We start from the raw sequence: 23,816 nt of genomic DNA on the forward strand, positions 1-23,816 counted from the left end.
ACAAAACTCCATAAACAGAAACAACAACATTGAATTAGAAATTGTTCTCTTACATTTCAGTGTTACACTAAGAGCGTGTCTTACAATATAAACCGTACGACAAACTATGTTAGGCCATTTTACAGACACCATAATAATCACTGAAGTGGTTCATGTCCATACTGCCCTTCTTCTGTGGGGGGATGTGCATCCTCACCAGGAGGGCTTCCACCAACTTCAGAGGAGCAGCATGGGTGTGTGGAGGAGGTGGGGATGAAAGGTGAGAGCCAGGGCTCTCAGCTTCATGAGCAACTCCTCACCAGGAGCCTGGCTGCCACTACTCTTCCCCAAATGAGCATCTTGGCTCCCTGCCAGGAGCCCAGGCAGTCCACATAAGGCTCGAGCTGCAAAGTTCCCCACTGGTCACAGCCATGCTCCCAGTGGGCAGCAGGGAGCTGAGAGCCGGAGGCAAGGCAGCCAGACTCCTGAAGGGGAGATCCACACCCAGAGTCTGGCTGGGTGCTCAGCTGCAAGACTGGGAAGAGGGAGCCAGGCTGGCAGTAGTGCTCCCTGTGGAGAGACCAGGCAGCAGCTGGAGTAGGATGCCTGCATGGAATCCCTGTTTAAAATAGATCTAGCCTGAAGAGATAGGAGCCAGCTTTTTTGTCAGCTTTATAGTTCCAGTGGAGCCATGAAACTAACAAGAGTAACACCCAAGAGATGTAAGTAACCTAGCGTCTACATGGACAATGGATTGCCCTAATCATATTGGCATAAGCCCAATGCTTCTCATGGCCGTGTAGTTATTATGCCAGTGCTGTAGGGCTTTTGATTGGTAGGAACAAGGCTGTAGTGTGTACATTAACAGTTTGGTGGATGACAAATTGCTTTGTGTCGACCAAGCCTAAAACATACATTAACACAATACTTACATTAGAGCTCAAAGAAGAAGAGTAGCCTCAGACCTGCAAAAAAACAACAACAAATGGTCTGGTAGCACTTTATAGACTAACAAAACATGTAGATAGTATCATGAGCTTTCATGGGCACAGCCCACTTCTTCAGATGACTGGAGTTATCGCCGGTCATCTGAAGAAGTGGGCTGTGATACCATCTACAAGTTGTTAGTCTATAAAGTGCTATCAGACCATTTGTTGTTTTTTTTCCTGTGACTGACTAACTCGGCTATCCCCTGAAGCTCAGACCTGCAGTTCACACAATTCAGACCCACATAAATCAATATGGTTTAGTGCAGCATGTTACAATAGGTAATACATTGCTATAAGGTCACATTCCTAACACTCAGGCTACGTCTACACAAGGTTTTTGTGCAAGAAGTCTTTTGCGGAAGAGTTCTTGGTCAAAAACTTCTTGCGCAAATCGCGTCCACACCTCAAAGGCATCGCTTTTGCGCAAGAGACCATCCACACTGCATGGATGCTCTTGTACAAGAAAGCTCTGATGGCCATTCACAGAATGGACATCAGAGCACCTGTGCTTTTTCAGATGGGCTCTGTTTGCACAAGAAACCCCTATGGAGCGTCCACACATGCCTTTTTGTGCTACAGCTGTTGCACAAAAAGTAGGTAAACCTCATTCTAGGAGACACAACTCCAACGCAAAAAGCCCTAGGTTCTGCCATTTTACTGTCGATTTACTTACGCAAAAGCGCCCTTGAGATGTGGACACTCTGTGGGTTTTTGTGCACAAACAGCTGTTTTTGTGCAAAAACTTTGTAGTGTAGACCTAGCCACAGTAGTTAGAGCAGGCAATGCAAGTCTTGCAACAAAAATAGGAGGATTTTTATTTGCCTATTTCAATTTCTCTCTCTGATATCTACAAATCAAATATGGCACAGGGTAAATTGTCAATACTGGCAATTGAGAGGGGATTAAGTAATAACAAAATACTGAGGACTTAAAACGGTAACTCTGGTTTCATCAGGAAATTTGTTCACTTTACACTTACACTCAACTGAGCAACTACAACCAAAAAACAAAGTTATACCATAATTTTGTTTTTTTGAAGAGGGGGTCATGGTTGCTTTACTCCATGAAAGTGTAATCGAGTATAGAAAGCTTGTGCTTCTGAATAAAAAGAGTCACTAGATAGACAGCACTATCATCCCCACCACCAAAAAAGGGTCCTATTTAAGACAGCATCTCATATCTTCCCAGGCTTTATTAGCTTGTAGCAAGGTGCACTGGTATATAAAGACAGAGCACTCTGCCATTCCCAAGCTCCATCAAGACTTCCAACACTCATTAACTTCAATATTTAAACTTTAAGGGCCTAATTTTTGAGATACTGAGCAGAACAATTTGCAACATCTTCAGTCAGAGAGAGGTATTCTGTTCCTCTGGGGGATGAGAGAAAAAAAAAATCAAGCTAAAAACATTATTCTAGAATATTTAGAATCATAGGCTGTGTCTACACTGGCAAGTTATTCCGGAAAATCAGCCGCTTTTCTGGAAAAACTTGCCAGCTGTCTACACTGGCCACTTGAATTTCCGGAAAAGCACTGACGATTTAATGTAAAATCATCAGTGCTTTTCCAGAAAAACTATGCTGTTTCCGTTCGGGCAAAAGTCTTTTTCCGGAAAACTGTTCCGGAAAAGGGCCAGTGTAGACAGCACAGTAGTGTTTTCCGCAAAAAAGCCCCGATCGCGAAAATGATGATCGGGGCTTTTTTGTGGAAAAGCGCGTCTAGATTGGCTATGGACACTTTTCCGGAAAAGCGTCCTGCCACTCGACGTGCTTTTCCGAAAATGCTTTTAACGGAAAACTTTTCCGTTAAAAGCATTTCCGGAAAATCATGCCAGTGTAGACGTAACCATAGGGTTTATAATTAGGGAGACAGAGTAGGAATGTAGGTTATCTAGCCCTGCCTAAAATGCATGCAAGATTGCTCTGCTACAGTATATTCCTGAGAGCTTTATCCCCCAACCTATATTTAAGTTACTAAATTGCTACCTCTTAGATCAAATAAAATAGCTTACTGCAAACCCAAAGACCTGGCTGGGATGATTTAGTAGGGGCTGGTCCTGTTTCATACAGGGGGATGGACTAAATAATCATCTAAGGCAGTGGTCCCCAACGTTTTGGGGCTGCCGGGCGCCTGGGGGTGGGGCCGCTCACAAGCTGCGCGTATGGGGGCGGGGCCACTCACAGGCCACGTGACTGGGGGCGTGGCCAAGCATGCGCCGCACGCCCGAGGTCGGCACCGGCATGTGCCGCGATCCCAGGCAGGGGCTGCCCAGGTTCCGCGTGGCACCCCCGGGGCTGGGGCTGGCACAGCGCCCCCGGGAGCGGGGCCAAGGCCGGCGCCAGGGCCGGCAAGGGCACGCGTGGGGGCCGGGGCCGAGGCCAGGAGTCAGGGTCGGCACCGGCACGCGCAGCGCACCCAGGGCCGGGGCCGGCCATACGCCCGGGGCTGGCACCTGCCGCACGCCCGGGGGCGGGGCCAGCCCAGATTGCTCCACGGGCACATGTAAAGGGCCCAGCGGGTGCCATGGCGCCCGCGGGCACCGGGTTGAGGACCACGGATCTAAGGTATCTTCCAACACTATGATTCTATTAAACCCTAGTGCTCATGAAGCGTGTAAGTAAGTTTACACACAATTTAGGTTTTTAATTAAAAACCTTAATATTGTACTGGTACATGAGAAAAAGTGAAATTGAATATTAAAAAGGGCACCTAGCACCCAGTTATGCTCATCACACTGCTTACCATTTTGCTATTCACTCCACAGAATAAATGGAAAAAACCTGATTGTAAAAATACTTTATTTTTAAAATAATCTAGTATGTAATTAATACAGGAAAATAATTTTTCCCCATATCACCCCTTTAATATTAACAGGTCAGCATACACTTGTACAGAATACATGTATGCACTATACAAACATCTCTATGCCCATTGTATCGGTCTTGACATGAAATATCCTTCATGGTCCATTAATGGAAATCTTTTGAGCATACTCTGATCAATACATTGAATCAATATCACCATTAGTTGGTTCTCTGTGTGGACACAAAAGTTCTGTGTTACATTAACTAAGGATCATCTAACCCAGTGGTCTCCAACCTTTTTATACCCAAGATCACTTTTTAAATGACAGACCAAGCCCAGAACTACCACCCCACCTCTTACTTGAAGCCCCGCCCCTTCCTTGAAGCCCCGCCCTCTCTATTCTCCTCCTCTCCGTCACTTGCTATCTCCAATCCTTATACTGCTGCTTATTTTTTTATTTTATTTTTTTATTTTATTCTTCTGTAGTAAAAGGTTTTTCCAACATTTGGCCTGTCTACACTGGACCAAATGTCAGAAAAAAACCCTTCTTTTGGAAGCCACCTTATTCCTTGTGGATAAAGGAATATAAGGTGACTGAAAGAGCATGTTTGCTCTTCCACTAAAAAAGCGGAAGAACAAACGCAACCCTGGATGTAGAAGAGTTTTTCTGGGATATCTCCAGAATCCTGAAAAACTCCTGCAGTCTAGCTGGACCCTTGCTGTGTTGAGATAGGATGTGTCGTCTCTGGGGTGGGAATGACGTATTTGAGTGTGGGAAGGGGTGAGAGGTGCAAACTCTGGGAGGAAATGAGGATGCAGGAGGAGGTGGAGAAGGGGACACTGGCTCGGGGAGGGGGCTCCAGACTGGGTAGTGTTGGGATACTAAGCAAGCCACAGGCTTATGGATGTAAGGGTGCAGGAATTTGGGTTGGGGTATGTAAGGGGCAGAGGGCATGAGGTTCCAGTGTTTGATAGGCTCAGATCTAGGGTCTGGGGAAGGGGGAGTTGCAGAAGTGGTTGTGGCCAGATGGGGGCTTGGCCCCAATTGGGGGTTTGTTGGCCAGGCTTCATTTTTAAATAAAATACTATGTTAAACACAAAAAGTTTCTGCATTGTCTTTATTTATGAGAATGGCAGGGAACCTGCCTTGAGTCAGAGGTCACTGACCCATAGAAAAGTCATTTGGGAGCAGGGGACACAGTACTGGGGCGGGGTGCTAGTGGGTTCTGGAGCAGGGAACAGGGTGCCAGTGGGGGCGGGGGAGAAGGGGCAGGGTGCCAGGACAGGTTTCTGCAGCAGGGGACAGGTTTCTGCAGAGGGGTGCAGGGGGACAGGTTTCTGTAGTAGGAGACAGGGTACCAGAAGGAACTGGTTTCTGCAGGGGGTGCAGGTTGCCGGGGGACAAGTTTCTGTAGCAGGGTGGGGGGGCAAGGGAGAGGGAACAGGGGGCCAGGAGGGCGGGGGACAAGTTTGGGGCAGAGGAGAGGGAACAAGATTGGGGGCAGGGAGTTCCCTACACCAGCCATGGAGGGAAGCCTCCGACCCGCGCTCCCTCCGGACTGACCGCAGGGCAGCCGGGCTGGAGCGAAGAAAAGCAGCTGCCTGGCCAGCTGGCCATGATGCTCAGCCAGGGTGCCACCAAGCTCCACGTGGGCAGGCGCAGAGGGGAAGCCGCCCAATCAGCTGGAGCGTGGTTCAGCCTCCTCTGGGCTGAACGCCACAGCCAGCTGGCCAGGCAGCTTCTCCTCTGCGCCAGCCCATGTGGAGCATGGTGCACCCTGACTGAGCACCATAGCCAGCTGGCCAGGCAGCTGCTTCTCTTCCCTCCAGCCTGGCTGCCCTGCGCTCAGCCCAGGGAGGCTGCGCCTAGCTCCAGCTGTGAAAGCCACAGTCAGCTGGCTGGGGTGTTTCAGCCCTCCCGACCTTCCAGCTCCCACCATTCCTCGCAGCTACTCACCTGTGTTGTTGCTCGGTGAGTAGCTGCTCCTCAAATGAGGAAATCTAATGTAAATGTACTGCACAGGTGCGCAGTTCAGAGAGAGCTCAAGAGCTACTCTTAGAGCCCCTGAGATCTACCAGTAGCTCACGATCTACTGGTTGGTGACCACGGATCTAACTTATTTCACTACCATTTATTTGCAGTTAGGTCTTTGAGGTGACCATCAAATAGCTTCTCATATTTAAATTGAGCAGGGTACTTTCTAATTGATCCATTTAACATCTGAAAAAATAAAATGATTTCTACTTAATCCTCTGACCTGTCATTAATTTGTAAAGATTCTTCTCTACATGCATTTCTTTGCAGTCATGTTTTAAAATCTAAGTTCAATGAGAATTCTGTGTGGTAAAGCAGGTAGATAGGACTTATTTTGGTGCTCTTAACCACCTCCCACCCCCACACACCCTTAAGGAAGCATTCATCTGTAATGTGACCTGCTCAGTAGCAATTTTCTAATTATGTACAATTATCATCTCATTCCCCTTTGTCTCTTGAGATCCAATTCTGAACAGTATTCAATAGAGCAAGCCCTCAAAATTAAAACAATAACCTCCAGCCATCTGACTGCAAGTATTAAAGGACTGGACTTCTGCCTTCAGTGGTAACTGATATATTGAAAGCAAACTGTAATAGATGGGTAGTTGCCAAATGTTTAAATCCAGTCTCATTATTTAGCATACTAGGCCCTTGAAAACATAACATTATATTTTTTAGAGAAAATGGCATAAAGGACATACTTTGCGTCCCTTGTATCTGGCACATCTCTATGGTATCCCAACCGATTGCTGATAAGAACATTGAAGGCATGCTTCTGATAGCCCAAGTCTCTCACCTCCTGATCATGCTCATTAAAAATCATACCTGTAATAGAAATATATCAAAATCAATTCACAGGGTCAAAAATGTCCTCTAGCAATGATCAAGTACTAAAATGGAGTGTAACCTCATGCAGGGCTATCACAATCTTCCTTTACAAATCATTTTAAACCCCTGTTTTCGAAACACATATCTGCGTGAATACTTTCATTTCTATCCCAATAGATTAAGTCTATGAAGAGCTTTTATAGGTTTAATAAAAATAAGCTATATATGAATACAGCATAACACCCCCCAAAAAGAATGATACCCCATTGTGTTTATTTCCTATTCCCCACACATTTCTTCCTCCTAAAAACCTCACTCTTAGCTCAGTATAAAACACAGTTGTCAAACACCTAACCAGCCAGCCAGATGTAGTGCACTTGATGCATCAATTTGGTACCCACAGCAGATTAATGGTCTACAAAAAGTGTAGGTTTCTATTTAAACACAGTAAGTTCCCAGTCCTTGTAATGGTAGAAAATCTTTCCAATTACGTCCCTTGTGCACTGCAGTTTTCCTAAGACTGCTATTGTTTGTCTTGCTGCAATCAAAGAAGCCTGCTCTATCCTCATTTGTCATACCTGAGATGTTGAGACTCAAGCTTCAGAATGACAACTTCAATAGCAACATAACTATTTCTTCGCTGATTGTTTTAGCAGAAACATCAATTTGAATTGAGTGCAATAGGAGGGTAAAGGCAGCCATCCATGTTTTAAAAAAGCACAACAGTGCAAATGGTAAAGTCTTGTAATGTCATCCTTTCCATCCCTGACTATGACTGGGGCCAACAATTTAAACTCTACTGCTCTAGAGTTCCAAACTTCACTAAGTTGTTGCACTATTAAGATCTCTCAACACTTGGTACGAGCCCTGAAATATTGAAACAGGTGGCTTCATTTATTTTTTTTCACCCTTACTCAACATGTCGATTGTCTGACAAACCAATAAGCAAAGAAACCCTAAATTCATCTTCTGCAATATGCCCAAGATATTACTTTGCTTTGGAGAGCTATGCAAAATCCAGGTGACCTAGGGCAATGACAGTCTCAAGACCATCCAGGGAGGCCACACAATCAGAAAGGAAAGGGGCAAAACCGAAGGAGAAATGCAAGCTATAGAAATGTTTTTGCAAGGGAAAGACAGCAAGAATAGGTCCTTATCTCCTTTCATAGCACATATGTAACATGACTTACTAATCACAAAGTAATGGGATTTACATCTTGGAACATATAACAGTGACTCTCCAGATGGAGCATACCTGGCCCTCCAATGGGACTGCTCTATGCCTGGTCTGAACTGAGTTTTTTAGCCTTAAGTGCCACAACACTATTGTAGCAGCAGTAGCTCACACTTTGATAGCAGAGGTTTAACACTATGGCAAGCTACCTCAGAAGAAGCCACAATTTACACCAATACAGTCTGTCTCCATGGGATTGTATCCACCTGGATAACTGAAATGCAACAAGAACAGAGGTCAGGTATGTGACTATTAATAGCATCACCTTCCCTTCCTTGTCCATCAGTAGATACAAATGCAGTGGCACAAACCCTTCTTTGGAGCTGCACACCTGAACTTAACAATGCTTTTGTCTATCCAAACAATTTAAATTCTACTGCTCTAGAGTTCCAAACTTCACTGAGTTGTTAGGCTCTAAATTAGGTCATACTCGCATCTTCTGGATTGCAGCAACCACTACTGCCATCGAGCCTGTTCATTTCATCCACTTGAAGGACCACATGCTTGAAAACTTCACGCCAAATTGCACTGGTTTTTGTTCTACAGCCTGACCTCACAGGAGTATTTTTTCCTCTCTCTCTCTCTGAACAAAGACAAACTCATAAATATTATTTAAGATGGTTTTGAAGAGCTCCACGCAGGCTAACAACGTGCGTACAAAATGCCTGACAAATTCCAATCCAAACAATTCTAAACCCTTGGAAAATGAGGTTTGCAATGGAAACACCAACAAACCCTGTACTACAGCAGTGTTGCATGTGTTTCATAAGCTTATAAGGAAAAAAAAAAGATATAGATTACCCTACCAGGTGCTATTTTCTTTTCAGCTACAAACTTTTTTTTTTTTTTTTTTTTTTAAACTTTACAGTTTAGAATATATATCATTTTTCCAGACCGGACAGACAGGAAACCCTTCCCTCCAACACTAAGTCTAATGTAACAAAGGCCCAGCTGTTTCCCAAATTTTCATACAAGAAGTGTCCTGCAATATAATACACTTGGCTTTCACCAGCCCAGCCAGTCTCTGGGTTTCAGGATCAAAGATTTTCTGTTGCAACTCTCCCAATTCATTTCCTGATGAGTAGTGAATACTTGGAAAGAAATGGTCACCTCTGGACTATCCAGCAATTTGTTGCTGTTGGTATTCAGCAAGTCGATACAAAATTTGCATGCCATGTGGCATCACAAGTTGGCTGTTAGAAGGTAAACTGCTTTCCAAAATGTATCATATATGCCTGTGAGCAGGTCCACATTTACATTTTGGTAAGCTTTTTCTGAAACTCCATAAAACTCTCCAACAGCTGATGCTTTATTGAAATTTTACCATGAAGGGAGTTTTAGCCAGCACTGCCAGCTAGACAAAATATATTCTACTTCCAAAAGAAATAGTTAAAACACAAGTGGAGTGACTTGTGCTACCTTCTTCCAGTCCTATGATCAAAGTGCTATACTCAAAACTACATTTCCACTTGCTGCACTGGAGATCAATCTTCTGGCATTCAATTTAGCAGGTCTAGTAAGTACCTGCTAAATTGAAGCTGAGGGCACCCCCAGTACTCCTATTCCTCGCGAGGAAAAAGGGAAGCCAATAGGAGCATTTTCTCCCAGTGACCTCCCACTCTGGAGACAGCACCAAGCTCGACTTAAGGTACGTTGAATCCAGCTACATTATTTACATATCTGGAGTTGCATACCTTAAGCCAGGGCTACTCAACTTTGGAAACTCCAGGGGCCACAGTGATACTCTCAGCACATGCTTAAGGCCGCAACTTAAGTGTGGTTGCATATATATGGAAATATCTTCTGTCACACTGATGGGCATAAATACAAAGATTACAGCAAGACTACACAATACGCAGGCCCATTTAAGTCAGTTCTGCTGATATTAATAAAATGCAATATTTACCCAATTTCCCCCCATATGACAGCACTTTTAACGAGCAATGACAGTCCAGGAATTTAACTACTAAAATGCATATTAACAGAAGACCATTATATTGGCTTCCAACTGTGGGCTGCATGTTGAGTCCCACGTAAACCCAAACTGTGCTGCAGGCCACAAACAAATGGGCCATGGGCCGCATGCAGCCCGTGGGCCACATGTTGAGTAGCCCTGCCTTAAGTCAACCTTTTGGGTCTAGTATAGACCTGATCTAAGTAGGTCTGTTCATTACACCAGGACTATTTGACTGAATGAAGCAAGCAAGATTTGACCCTACTTGTCAGATGAGTAAACCTGTCATAACTTCTAGCCTCATTTGTAGATGTTATATTTCTATGATACATACATAAGAAGTCCGGGTCTCATACTAATGCATTGCAAACTACTTTTTAAAATCCTGTATGTTGGAAAAATTGAGCATCTCTGCAGCCTCTAAAATTTCACACATATTTTAGTCCAATCCCCATCAAGGTAAATTACCAAGAGATATGCAAATGCTACCAGTGGCAAGATTTTATACCAAGTTTCTACCCTGGACGTTATACATTTTGGTAAATAAAAAAAAATATGCTATTTGAATATAAAATTTTTCCTTAGACAATTTTAAAGTCTCATGATCTCATTTCTAATTTAACTAAGATGTGTTTGTATGTCCATGGAAGTCCCTGATAATGAAGGTGACCAAGTCTACTTACCCATTTCAGGGGAGAGGTCCAGGTCTCCCTTCACCAGGTCATGTGCATGATTTCCAAATGGATTCCTTATATTGTTGTCTTTCGATTGTGGTCCGAGAACACGAACTGGACCCCGAGTGAAACGGGGATAGAATTTTTTAGGAAGTGGCTTTTGAGGTTCCAGCCCCTTGATGGGCACATTCTTGAAAGATTGGGTCTCTTCGCTGAAGTTGAAATAAACAAACAGCAGAAGGGTCCAGGTCACCGATGTGAAAAGGCATCCATAGCAGAAATAGCGAAGCGTGACACTTCCCATTGTAGACCTAGCATTGTTGATGACCCATTCTCAATTCCCTGAAAGAGAATCAAAGAAACAGAGTTGAGCTGTTATAGAGTTATAACTAAACTCTAAATTCCAACTTTTCATAAAATGCAAGGTCTATTTTAATTTTATGTTTGAGGTTTCAATCTTTCCTCTCCCATCCAAAAATTAAAAATATACTTGCTTAGTCTGCATAATATTCTGTATCTTCAAATAAAAGGGTGATGGGTGAAATATTAACAGCATTTTGTTTCAAGTTGGTGTCCACAATGCACCAAAGTGTATTGGTCAAAGTGGTTGCATGACTTGTAACTTATTAAAAAGTAATACTTTCCTCTCAAAAGAGAAAGGGAAGAAATATATGTAGACGGGGGGGGGGGGGAGAGATACATACACACACAAAAAAAATACAGCTGGGAAGGGATGACTGAGATCCAGAGAGGGTACGGGAGTAACTTAAGGAAGCATCTTGGAAATGCCACCAAGATCCCTCTGCCAAGCTAACTCCTCCTCTGCAGAAGGAAAGAGTTAAAAAGGCATCTCACTGAGACCACCATCCTATTTGTCAAAAGACACTCTGCAATGTCAGGATCTGTGCAGGGGAAGGAAGGACAGGGCCAAGCCAGAGTCTGGGAACTAACCTACAGTAGGTGGGACAGTGGAAGAGGGTACAGTGAGTATCTCATCTGGCCCTGAAAAGCTTACCAAGAAAAAGGTACAAGCCTGGGCACCTACTTTGCAGAACCCTCTCTGTGACAGGATGCTCCAAGGTCTCCAGAGGAATCCTTAGCTTTGAGACTGGATTGTTACAGGCTTCCTGAAGATCCTTAAATATCCTTACACATTTTGGAATGGGTTCCACAGTCCATTTTGTAGCAGGCAAAGAGCTCCACAATGGAAATGGGAAGAAGCAAACCAGCCCAGAGTTTCATTCTAAGGCCATGGTGTCCAACAAGCTAGCCACAAGCGGCTATTTGGCCAGTTGAGTGCAGGGAGGTCAACGTGTAGACAGCTACACAATTAACTGACAAGCCTGGGATTACAGGTTAATCTTATTGACTACATGCACTTTCCCCCTCCCACTTGTGGGGGTGGAAGAAGGGAGAGAAAGCAGAAGTCTGTGCCTATAAGGAGCTGGTTTAAAAGCTAACTCCCCATGAGCACCAAATCCACCTTCCCATCCCGCGCTGCTGCCTCTATCAGAAACCTCAGTGTGTTGGGGGAGAGAGGGCTATCATGAAGCAGCATTTGTCCGCAGCAGCCTGGGGTCACCGCAGATAAAGGCTGCTCCAGCATCCCACCGAGCAGCCCCTGTCCTTGTAGGAGAAGGGTCCAAGCTCCCCATGGACAGAGGCTGCTGCAGTGGAGCAACCTCTGTCCACAAGGAGCTCAGACTGACATCTCCCCTCCCCTCCCCGCAATATATAGGGGCTGCTCTGTGGGATGCCAGAGCAGCCTTTATCCGTGGAGAGCTCAGTCCCCCTGTGGACAGGGGCTTCTGCCATCCCATACTAAATACAGAGGCAGCAATGCGGAGCAGCAGGAAGAGAGTCTGCACAGGGAACTAATTTTTAAACTGACTCCCCTCATAGACCAGTTCCCACAAGCCACCCTGCACAGCTGCCTCTGACACAGAGGCAGCTGTGCAGGGTGGCAGAGAACTCCCCGAGTGGGGCTGGGAGCGCACTAGCTACCGGCCTCCTTCCAGGGACTATCAAATAGTCATGAAACCGCTTTATATCTCCAGACTCTTCCAGACAGACACTTTACAAATCCTTTTTACAACGTCTTTGAGGTAGGGAGAAATCATTTCCTTTTTAACGCTGGGAAACTAACAAAGATTAATCCTATGATCATGCTCCAGCTGAAGTTTACAGAAAAAACACACTTTTGTAGTCCAGTGGAATTCTGAGCGCCAAGTGACTTGGCTGAGACCAAAATGTGTCAATCAAACCCAAGAGTTCCTCAGGTCAGACCATGCTACTCCTTCATTTGTGGAAATTCTTCAAAGAAAAAATATTTACCTACTAGTTTTACGAGGTTGTATTTATCCCTGCACGAAGTGCCAGCTTTTGCAGCACTTAAGCCCCAATGACTTAAATGGGGTGAAGTCTTATGCTGTCCTTCTGCATAAAGGTAATGAACTCATCATCAGTCAAGATCCTTCCCCAATGTTCTAGAAAAGGATGTTGCTGCTGAGCTATGACTTATAGCCATGAAAGCAGCCAGACACTAAACAAATGCGTAGGATTTCTGAATACATCTGGCTGGCTCACTAGTTTAGCTACTGCTACACCATGGCTTTGAAGCACCTGCCTAAAGTCTAACTGCCCTTGCTAATGAAGGTCAAGGATGTTGCCAAGGTCAATATAGGCTCAGATAAGTTGCCAAGTAGCAAACAGATTAGATCAAAAGCTACAGCCTTTGATTATAACAGTTTTTCTTGCTAGCTGATCTGTACACTATTCAAGCTCTTCTGCCCTAGCCCTTTTTCTGCAGGAGAACAATGGAGTGAGGTCTGTTTTAAGACTTATCTAGCCAAAAACACCTCTCCAACAAGTGTTAGAACTATTTACCCCTTGGCAATGAAAAGGTGCTATTCTAACACAGACTCACCATGCACACAAAACACTGGCTGCAAACAGATCTAGTTCTTTTTGCAGCACTGCCATGCCCTTTTTGACCATTGCAAAGACCACTAATAATTACTTTCTTCTAAGAAAGAATGGGCACTTTATTTCAGACATCGAAGAGGAATCAGGGCTTTAATTAGGAGAGAAAGAAATAAGTTAGTGCCAGAGTGAAGACAACCTTATGATCCCCGAGCTGAAAAGCCTTTTTCTAGCAGCTAGGACAATGATAGGAAGGAGGCCTGCCAGGTACTATGTTACATGAATAGACATGCAATATTCTGCCTCTTCCTTGTTGAGACATAGTTGCCCCTCTCCCCTGAATCCCACCAGTTTATCCCATGTTGTACACAACATATGAAATACTGCATTTAACACAAATCAATTCTCTAAGATCCAGAAGACCAGATCTTTTCAATAACTTGCTATTTAACCAAAACATTCAGTGACATATTTGGCAGAAAACATAAAAAGGCTATTTATTTTCCTTAAGTTTCCATTTCCAGGGCAAAATTTTGTTTGGAATTAGAGGAGGAGGTTATCCAGTCTTTACAAATAACAACGATAAAAAGCTCAAGCTTATTAATGAAACTTGACTGCAAACAGAGCATCTTGAGTTGGAACACTCAGGCCTTGTCTACACTTGGGATTTCAACCAGCCAGCTACTGGGGTAACTGCACCCCTACAAATAAAACTAATAGCTACAAAAGCTATAGTGCAGCATACCCGGGTTTCAAAACAAGGCTACTATGGTGCACAGTACTACAGCGAAGTGAGGTCTGTGACTATTGGAAGGAGGCACTAGGCTGTCATTCCTGGCCAAAAATCAGTCCCGCTGAATTTCCTCTCTCCTCCCCAAATTCATTTTAAGAGGGGTCTGTGATGAGTTATATATCCCATCCCACCTCTGAAAAGATTAATCTGAGACACACATTAAGCCAGCCACCTGGTTGCACCTGGATAGTGGACCATTCCTAATTAAACATGAAGCCCAGCTGTGTGGTGCTATAAAGGCTGGAAGCCTGGAGTTGAAGATGATTGTGGGTAAAGAAATAACTTTAACTACTCTCTTAGCAGAGAGACAGGAAGGAGCAGTAGGAGTGGACTGTGATAGAACTGGCCAGAGCTGAGATAACCTCAGGGCCCATAAAAATCATCTGCCCAGCAGGGTAAGGGGAAGAAACAGTTCAATCAGGCAGAAATGGAAGACAGAGCAGGAACTCAATCATGGAGAAGGAGGGTAAAGACTTGCAGGCAGACGGACCTGGGGAATGGAACAATGGAAGGAAGCTGCTTACAGAAGCCCTAACATAAAGGCTGCATGGATTAGGAACACAGCCAAGGGCAGAAACCAGACCTCCAGGGAGAAGCCTTGGGAGGCATCACTCATTACAAAAGTCCAGAAAGCGACTAGATAGAAGGCCTGACAAAATGAAGAAGATAGGAAGAAGACAAGGGAGACAACAGCAAGGAGTCTAATGGTGCACTTTATTTGTTCATCATCAGGTCTCTGGACTGGTATCCAGTCGGGAAGGAGGGCCTGGGATCCCCTATCAACACTGGAGAAAGTGGCATGAAAGCTCCCCAGTGTAAGCTGATATGGATTTATGAAAGGCTTCATGCAAAGAGAATAAGGACCATGGGGCACAGAATCAGGGGCAAAACATTGATGATAGATTGTTGGATTTCTGGTGTCATGGACTTTGTTTCTCTAAAGGAGTGGAAGTGAAGTATGGCCTGACTAGAGAAACAAGCAGCAGACAGGAATAATTAACCACTGAAACATTTTACCAAGGGTTACAGTGGATTTTCCATCACTGGCCATTTTTAAAATCAAAATTTAAAAATGCTCTAGAATTTATTTGGGGGAGTTCATTGTCCTGTGTCATACAGGACATCAGACCAGATGATTACAATGGTCCCTTCTGGCGTTGGAGTCTATGTACTGTCAGCAGAGAACCCTAGTGAGAAAAGAGGTGCCATACCACACCCAGATACCATGAAGAAGCTGCTATACCCATGCCCAGCCACAAGGGGGTATGCCAGCAGTGAGTCAACTCTTCCATACAATCCCCGTCCCAGCTCATAACAGGAAAATGGCATGAAATCTACAAACAGCTTTGGCCTGAATACCAAGCCAGCAGGAAGTAAGAGAGGTTGGGAAAGTTCCTCACTTTAGAATTTTCAACTCTCCTCTTAGATCCAAGAACACTAAGGCCTGGTCTACACTACAGAGGAAGGTTAAATTAAGATACACAAATGCTCCCATTGGCTTCCCTTACTCTTTGTGAGGAGCAGGAGTACTGGAGCCAACAGGGCACCCTCTGAATTTGTTTTAGCGGGTCTTCACTAGACCCACTATATCAAGCCCCAGAAGATAGACCATGAAGTATCAATCTTCTGAGTAGTGAAAACATGGCTTAAAAAGACCAGCCACTAAGACAACATATTAAGGAAATGACAGTTACCTTCCCTCAAGCCTTCGTGTTCCATATGCCAACTCAGGAAGAACTCTGCTTTGCCCGACCTTATTCATACACACACCAACTGTGAAAACATCAACCGATACACATGGGAACTCTAGTAACTCTTTGTTTATTTCAGGATCCAGTTCAAAGTTGGGAGTGTGGGGTGTTTTTTTAAAATCTTCCAGGGGTTTGTTTGTCCGGGGGCGGGGGGGGAAGGGTTAAATTTACAGCTTAGGCCACAGTGACATCATTTGGCCCACAGCTCTCTGCTCATCTAGCAAAGCATGGACTTCTTCCTTCTCCATGGCAATATAGTTACTGTTTTTCCCTTCTCATGTCTTTTCGCTTCTTTCACTCTGTAACATCACCACCTCAGGATGGAAATTAATACACATATGCCTTAAGCTGTCTGTGTCTGGGATTTAACAATACATGCCATGTCATTGCATTGTGGTGCATGACTAAGAAAATAGCCGTCCTCTGCCAGATGACCTCCCCAAACAGGGTTTTGAAGCTCAAGTATTAAAACTCAGTCATTACCTTGTTCTAAGCAAACAAGCTGCTTGAGAGTCCAGAAGATGTAAAGACGGATTTGTGTCTCAGACTACTTACTGCTCCTGCCCCACAGCATTACTAGCATTGTCAGCACGCGGCTGGCTGAAGTGAGAATGTGACTGGTGAACATTTAAGGTCAGTGCAGGACACTGGTAAACAAGTAACAGTAATATTCTAGATCACACAATTTAAACACAAGTTGAGCCCAGAAGTTCAAATAGCTAGAGATTAATGCTAGCACAGCAAGCAGGCTTACATAGTTAAAGCCTAACCACCTAATGCAAAGAAGCCCAAAATTATTAACTAGGCAGTAAATTTAACTGAGTGAGGAGAGCCAGGGATATACAGGCAGTCCCCGAGTTACGCGGATCCGACTCATGTCGGATCCGCACTTACGAACGGGGCTCTCTCGCCCCGGAGCTCGCAGGCAGCGGGACCGCCCAGAGCGCAGCGGTCCCGCCACCTTGACCTCCGGGGCAAGAAAAGCTGCTCCGGGTGCCCCTGGTCTGCTGGGGACCGTCTCCAGCAGACGAGGGACACCTGAAGCAAAGCCGGGGAGGCGGAGGGGTCCCGCGCCTCTGAGGCTTTGCTCTGGCAAAGCCTCAGAGGCGCGGGACTCCGCCGCCGCTGCAGCTTTGCTCCCCATGTCCCTGGTCTGCTGGAGGGGGGGGGGGCGCGCGCAGCTAGTGCCCCCCCCCAGCAGACCAGGGAGACATGGAGCACAGCCCCGGCCCTGTGGTAGAGCAGGTGGGGTGCTGCCGGTTGGTCCCGCAGCACCACTCCTTGGCGCTACTGGACCAACCCGTCAGCACCCCAGCTGCTCTGCCCCAGGAGTCCTGATTCAGCCGCAAGAAGGGGCAGTGTAGATGGGTCTTGCGCTAGAAGGAGCAATCTACACTGCCCCTTCTTGCGCAAGAAAAACCCTCTTGCACAATGGCATTATTCCTGAAAATAATCAGCATAAGAGGGTTTTTCTTGCGCAAGAAGAGGCAGTGTAGACCGCTCCTTCTGGCGCAAGAGCCTCTTCTGCAAAAATGGCTGCTTTCGTTAGATATGCAAATGAGGCTCGGCGATATTCCATGTTTACCCTCATTTGCATACTTCTGGTGCAAGATAGGCTATGTCTACACTGGAGCAATCTTAATCAACTGCAAGTTTGAGGATACAGTGAAGATGCCACCTGCAATTCATACATCCACGCTTTAAACATCAGGGAGAATTGTTTCATAATAAGGTACCCTAAGGGTTATACCAGTGTAGCATAGACTGCCACAATATTTCTCTCGATCATTACTAAAGGATATAGGTGCAAACACATGAATGCTTAAAGGACCCTAAATATGCATTAACCCCATTTTCTTCCAGAATACGTATATGCACTGTTCATCCAGGACAAACACAAGATATTAAACTCGTATTTTCTCTCCACATACAATTCATAATAAATATTAATTTGTACCTACAACCCTTCAATCAAGAATCTCAAAAGACTTTTTAAATATTAAGACTCACCACCATCCTGTGCAGTAGGCAAGATGTATTATTTATATGGTGACCATATTTTCTGAACCAAAATTAGGGACACATTAGCCACCCCTCCCCCGACCTCTGTTAACCACGCACCTGCCCCTCCCCCCCCATTAGCCACGCCTCTGGAGATAACACTGTCGGGGTCAAAATGGACACATGAATAGAAGTAAAAGGTGTAGTGTGACCCCTTCTAAGAACTTCTCCCACCATCCTTCTACCCATAGGGATGAGTTTGGCCCCCACCGGGACACCCCCCCCATGCAACTATCCTGCAATTGCATTAACCCAATTTGTATCACATTAACTCGGGGGGGGGGGGGGGACAGAAAGGGAGAGGCTGGGAAAATTGTTCCCTTTAAGGTTTCCTCCCATGAGCAGAATGAATTGTGTTGTGCACCAGTATTAAGTTCATGTGGCTTGTTCAGATGTGCCACTGTGATACCCAAGTTATTAACAAATATTTTGTAAACCTCTACCTTTTCCCTCTGCCGCCATGTCTCCTCCCCTTGCTCCATCAGCTCCCCTGGTGCCTGCTGCCCCCTCACAGCCTCCTCTGCTGTCTTGACTGCTGCCCTTCTCACTGCCCTCAGCCCTCTTAGGACCTGCCCCCTGCACCAGCCCTTCTATCCCCCTGTGCCCACTTCTCCAGTGGCCCCACTCTGATCATGTGTAGCTACACCTCCTCATCCCCTCTCCTAACACCTCCCTCTACACATCTGCCATGCCTCTGTCCTCTGGCGCTGGTCCCTCCCCTGAAGGTGTCTGCCCTTCTCCTTCACCCCCAGAATCCCTGGCACCTGCACCTTCCCTTAGCCCTGCACCCTCCTGGTGCCTCCTCCTTCCCTCACTGCCCCTGCCCCCCCGTCTCCCTGAAGCCCACCCCCTCACCACCCTCTGCCCCAGTTCCCCTCATGCCCCTCTGTGCCCTGACTTGCTGCATCCCCTGCCTTCCTCATGCCCACCCCTCCTTTCAAGCCTTCTCCCAGCACCACTCCTCCCCTCCTCTTCCTCTCTTGCCCCCAATGCCCCTCCCCTCAGCATCACCCTGTCCCCGCCACCCTCCCAGCCCCACTGACACCTCCCCTCCCTCCTCCTGTCCTTTTCCTCCTGGTCTCCACTTGGCCCCCTGGCATTTGTCTTTCCTCCACCCCGCCCCTTGGTGCCTTCCCCTCGCTCCCCCTGCCCTGCCCCCTCGCTCTCCCCCTGCCCCTTCCCTCACCTTCTGCCTTCCACTGTGCGGGGCTGGAGTCTGTGGTGGGGCCCCAGCAGTCCCCGCAGCCCGGGCCCCAGCTGCTTCCGGGGCAGGATCGCTCGCCGGGCCTGGAGCCGGGCCGCCCGCGGGGCTAATTTCAGCGCATTCCAGGCCCCGCACCAGCTTTGGCGCCCATTAGGAGGAACGCGTGGGGGGGGGGAGGGAGGAGAGAAGCCCCCCCACCGCACCAGAGCCGGCTGGCGGAGCGCGGCTGTGCGAGCGGCTCCGTGCAGGCCACGCCCCCGGCGGGGGGGGCGGGGGGAGGAGGGGCGGGGCGGAGCTCACGGGCCGAGCCCCAGTGTTCCAGGCTCTGGCGGCAGCTCGCAGGCGCGGCTCACCCCGCTCGTCCCCCGACCAGCGCCCCTCCCCCTCCGGCAGCGGTGGCGGCCGCCTGCGGATGGAGGAGCCGCGCGGGGGGAGGCCGTCCCGCAGCGGGAGAGAAGGGGCCACGCGGGGGTGGGGGCTTGCTGGACAGCGGCGCCTGCTGCACTTAGGGCTGCCAAGTGTCTGATATTGAACCGATAGTCCGGTGTTTTCGCCTCCTGTCCGGTTTAAAAAACAACAACAGATTTTTCCTCCCCTGGCCAGGTGGTGAAAACCCAGAGCTGTCCTGCTCAATAGGGCTATGTCTACACTGGGGCTTCTTGCACGAGTAATATGCAAATGAGGCTAATATGCAAATGAGGCTAAGCGTGGAATATCACCGAGCCTCATTTGCATACCTAATGAGCCACCATTTTTTTCAGAAGAGGCCCTTACGCAAGAAGGAGCTCTACACTGCCCCTTCTTGTGCAAGAAAAACCCTCTTGCACAATGCCATTACACCTACTACTTTTCAGGAAGAACGGCATTGCGCAAGACGGTTTCTCTTGTGCAAAAAGGGGCAGTGTAGATGCTCCTTCTTGCGCAAGAGCCTCTTCTGAAAAAAATGGTGGCTCGTTAGGTATTCAAATGAGGCTCAGCAATATTCCACGCTTAGCCTCATTTGCATATTACTCACGCAAGAAGCCGCGAGTGTAGACATAGCCTAGGAAGGCAGCTTGGCAACCCTAGTGCTTACCCGTTCGGCAGAGCTAGAAAGCCTCACCACGCAGTTTTCAAAGGGGCTATGGTGGGTTGGTTGGTTGGATTTTTTTTGCTCAGACTTTTTTGTTTTTCGTTATTTTTTCTGGAACCAGCTGGCAACCCTAGCTGCACTGGAGCTCGGAGCTCTGGAAACTGCGCGCCACTGGAAGCATCCCTGGCTGCCTGTGCAAAGCACCAAGGGGGCCGTTTACGTGCAGGGCGAAGGTGGGGTGTTGCGGCTGCATGGAGTTAGCGCTGGGTGTCTGCAAGGGAGGGAAATGGCAGTGCCGTTTGTAGATGGATCTGAACGCGTTTTCCGGGACATCTGCCTCCTTTATAGGGACACAGGGACAAAACCTTTAAATCTGGGGCTGTTCCGGGAAAAAAAAAAAAAAGAAGTATGGTCAACATAATTATTTATCATTTTCATTGCTGTAGTATCTTGCGCCTCCTCCTCCCATCACAGAATAGGGCCCCACACTGTACACATATGAAAACACAGTTTCTGTGGAAAAGTGATAGAAATGTAGCCGTTGTGATAAGCTTACTAGGGTTGCCAGATGGTTTCAGAAAAAATACCCCCCAAAAAGTGGCCCCTGTTTAAAAAAAAAAAAAAAAGCATGGTGAGGCTTTTGGGCCCTAACAGGCTGCTGGCAGCCACCCACCATCTTGCCTCCCTGCACGCGGCCAGACAGCTCCCCTGCAGAACCTGGTAAGCGCTAGCGTTTCCAGGCTGCCTCCGTATTGAGCCTGGGATTTTTGCCTCCTGGGGCCAGGGGTGGGAGGGAGAATCAGAAAGTATCAGATATTTTAGGTGTCCGATATTTTCTGAATTTTTTTTTTTAAACCAGACAGAAGGTGAAAATACCAAACTCTCTGGTTCAATACCAGACACCTGGCAACCCTAAATTTTGCAAATAGTGAAAGTATACCACAGATTTAACATTGACTAGCTCTCTGAAATCTAGCCATTTAGGAGCAAATATGCTAGAGGTATTTTCTAACACTATTTTGAAGAGTTACAACCAAATATGGTTTTACAAAAATTCTTCCGCCCATTGCTGTGTATGAGAGCCCAGCAATGGCCCACTACTCAGCATGAGATCTGAATCAATCATCAAAAATTACATAAATGTAATAATTAGCCTGAGACAATTATAATGCAGATGCCACCAAACAAGTGAGCATTTGCCATTCCCCATAACAAGCAATGGAGGCAGCTCAAGGTAATGCCGAATTAAAGTGTTAGCCTTTAATCTTTTTAGCAAAACACTATAAATAGAGGAGACTGCAATTCACAATATTTTGTCTTCTAGTAAGGGACAATTAGATGATCTTTAACTAGTCATTGCTTAAATGCCTACACTCATTTGGATTAGCCTCAAACATAGTAAACACTCTCTATCATTACGTGTTTAATAACTGTGACCCGAGGTTATGTCAGAGGTCATTTTTTAAATAGAAGTCAGAATTATTTAAGAAAATCTTAACACCACTTTCAGGTTCCCCAACCAGAGCTTTTCTCAGAAAACCATCACCGCTAATTTTCTTTCCTGTGTACTGTACCTGTTTTAAGTGAAAAAACAAGACAGATCTTTCTGTACTCAGCTCTTATTCAGTAAATTAACAAAAAGTTGCCAAGACTAATATTGTAGTTTTCTGTGGGAGGAATGTGACATCTCTGCAAGCTGTTCTATAGGGTCCTGGCTACAACTTTTTAAAAAAATGTCATTATCTTCTTGGCTACGTCTACATTGGCCCCTTTTCCGGAAGGGGCATGTTAATTTCAGAGATCGTAATAGGGAAATCCGCGGGGGATTTAAATATCCCCCGCGGCATTTAAATAAAAATGTCCGCCGCTTTTTTCCGGCTTTTAGAAAAGCCGGAAAAGAGCGTCTACACTGGCCCCGATCCTCCAGAAAAAGCGCCCTTTTCCGGAGGATCTTATTCCTTTGAAGTAGGAATAAGATCCTCCGGAAAAGGGCGCTTTTTCCGGAGGATCGGGGCCAGTGTAGACGCTCTTTTCCGGCTTTTCTAAAAGCCGGAAAAAAGCGGCGGACATTTTTATTTAAATGCCGCGGGGGATATTTAAATCCCCCGCGGATTTCCCTATTATGATCTCTGAAATTAACATGCCCCTTCCGGAAAAGGGGCCAATGTAGACGAGCCCCTTGGGTTTACCCAAGCATCTGCTTTTCCTCCTTTGATATTGTAAATATATGACTAAATTCCTAGCTCCTAATGTTTGTGCTTAGATAAGAACATAAGAAGGGTCGTACTGGGTCAGACCAAAGGTCCATCTAGCCCTGTAGCCTGTCTGCCGACAGTGGCCAGCATCAGGTGCCCCAGAGAGGGTGGACCGACGACAATGATCAAATGATTTGTCTCCTGCCATCCTTCTCCAGCCTCTGACAAACAGAGGCCAGGGACACCATTTCTATCTCCTGGCTAATAGCCTTTTATGGACCTAACCTCCATGAAATTATCTAGCTTCTCTTTAAATTCTGTTATAGTTCTAGCCTTCACAGCCTCCTCTGGCAAGGAGTTCCACAGGTTGACTACATGCCGTGTGAAGAAGAACTTTCTTTTATTAGTTTTAAACCATGTTTTAAAGATGTTAGCAAATACTCTCTCCCCAATTTTATCATTTCCATGAACTTTTCCAACCAAGCAATATTAACAGCATATTAAACAAGGGTCATACGGGGTGGAGGAAATAATGCTATTCCCCCAACCCACTCATGACACCAAAATAGAAAAGTCGCTCACAACAGAATGTGGGGATTTGTTTATGATGGAGGCTCTCTCCTTCGTGCTTTAACCAACAGGATGATGTTAGCAGTTTGACAACATAAATTATCTTCATTAGGCCTCAGTTACTGCAGTAAGATAAGAAGTCGTTCACACCTCAGAGCTATTGTTACAGGTTGCCTGCAGACTCCAGCAGATGTCAGTTTACAGGAAGTCCCCTTACATACAAAATTGGGACTGTAGGTTTGTTCTTAAGTTGAATTTGTATGTAAGTCGGAACTAGTATGCTAAGTTGAATTTGGATGTAAGTCAGCCTCAGCGCGGGGAGTTTTTTAAAGCAGCCCCGGCGGCACTTCGCATCCCCTTCCCCCGCCCCTCCCCGCGGCCGGTCTCTGGGGCTGGGGCCAACCATGCCCCGTGCGCCCCAACCGGCCGCTGCAGCGCCCGGAGGCCACAGCCCGGCGCAGGGCCGGGTGTTTAACGGCGGAGGCGGATTCCCCTTTAAATCTCCCCGCCTGCTCCACCCTCCCCAGGTCTCCCTTTTACCGGCTCGCTCGCTCTGATCAGCTGTTTGTCGGCTCAGCGCGGCAGCCATGTAAATTTAAATGAAGCTGCGATTATTTAAATCGCCGCTTCATTTTACTGTCTGGTAGCCTAATCTACATGCCTCTGGCGACAGAGGCATGTAGTCTAGACGTACCCTAACAGAATATGTAGGTGGTATCATGAGCTTTCATGGGCACAACCCAATTCTTCA

At 46.4% G+C, this 23,816-nt stretch overlaps 1 protein-coding gene across 6 annotated transcripts in view; it reads right to left on the reverse strand.

Annotated features, from left to right (window-relative positions):
• GALNT11 (polypeptide N-acetylgalactosaminyltransferase 11) overlaps window positions 1-23,816 on the reverse strand; it is an 87,253-nt gene that overhangs the window by 61,210 nt on the left and 2,227 nt on the right. For 2 of the 6 annotated variants that reach the window (XM_006129319.5, XM_025187869.3), the window contains exons 2-3: window positions 10,507-10,839; window positions 6,509-6,632 (exon numbers count right to left, since the gene is read on the reverse strand). In XM_006129319.5, coding sequence (XP_006129381.3) covers window positions 6,509-6,632; window positions 10,507-10,801 — 419 coding nt within the window. In that variant the 5' untranslated portion in view covers window positions 10,802-10,839. Of the gene's footprint in view, window positions 1-6,508; window positions 6,633-10,506; window positions 10,840-15,906; window positions 15,986-19,210; window positions 19,442-23,816 lie in introns of those variants that run through there. The other 4 variants (XM_075922800.2, XM_075922801.2, XM_075922799.2 and 1 more) reach the window with 4 other exon arrangements.

The sequence above is a fragment of the Pelodiscus sinensis genome, chromosome 2, assembly GCF_052426305.1.
Source record: "Pelodiscus sinensis isolate ZL-2025 chromosome 2, ASM5242630v1, whole genome shotgun sequence".
Taxonomy (NCBI): domain Eukaryota; kingdom Metazoa; phylum Chordata; order Testudines; family Trionychidae; genus Pelodiscus; species Pelodiscus sinensis.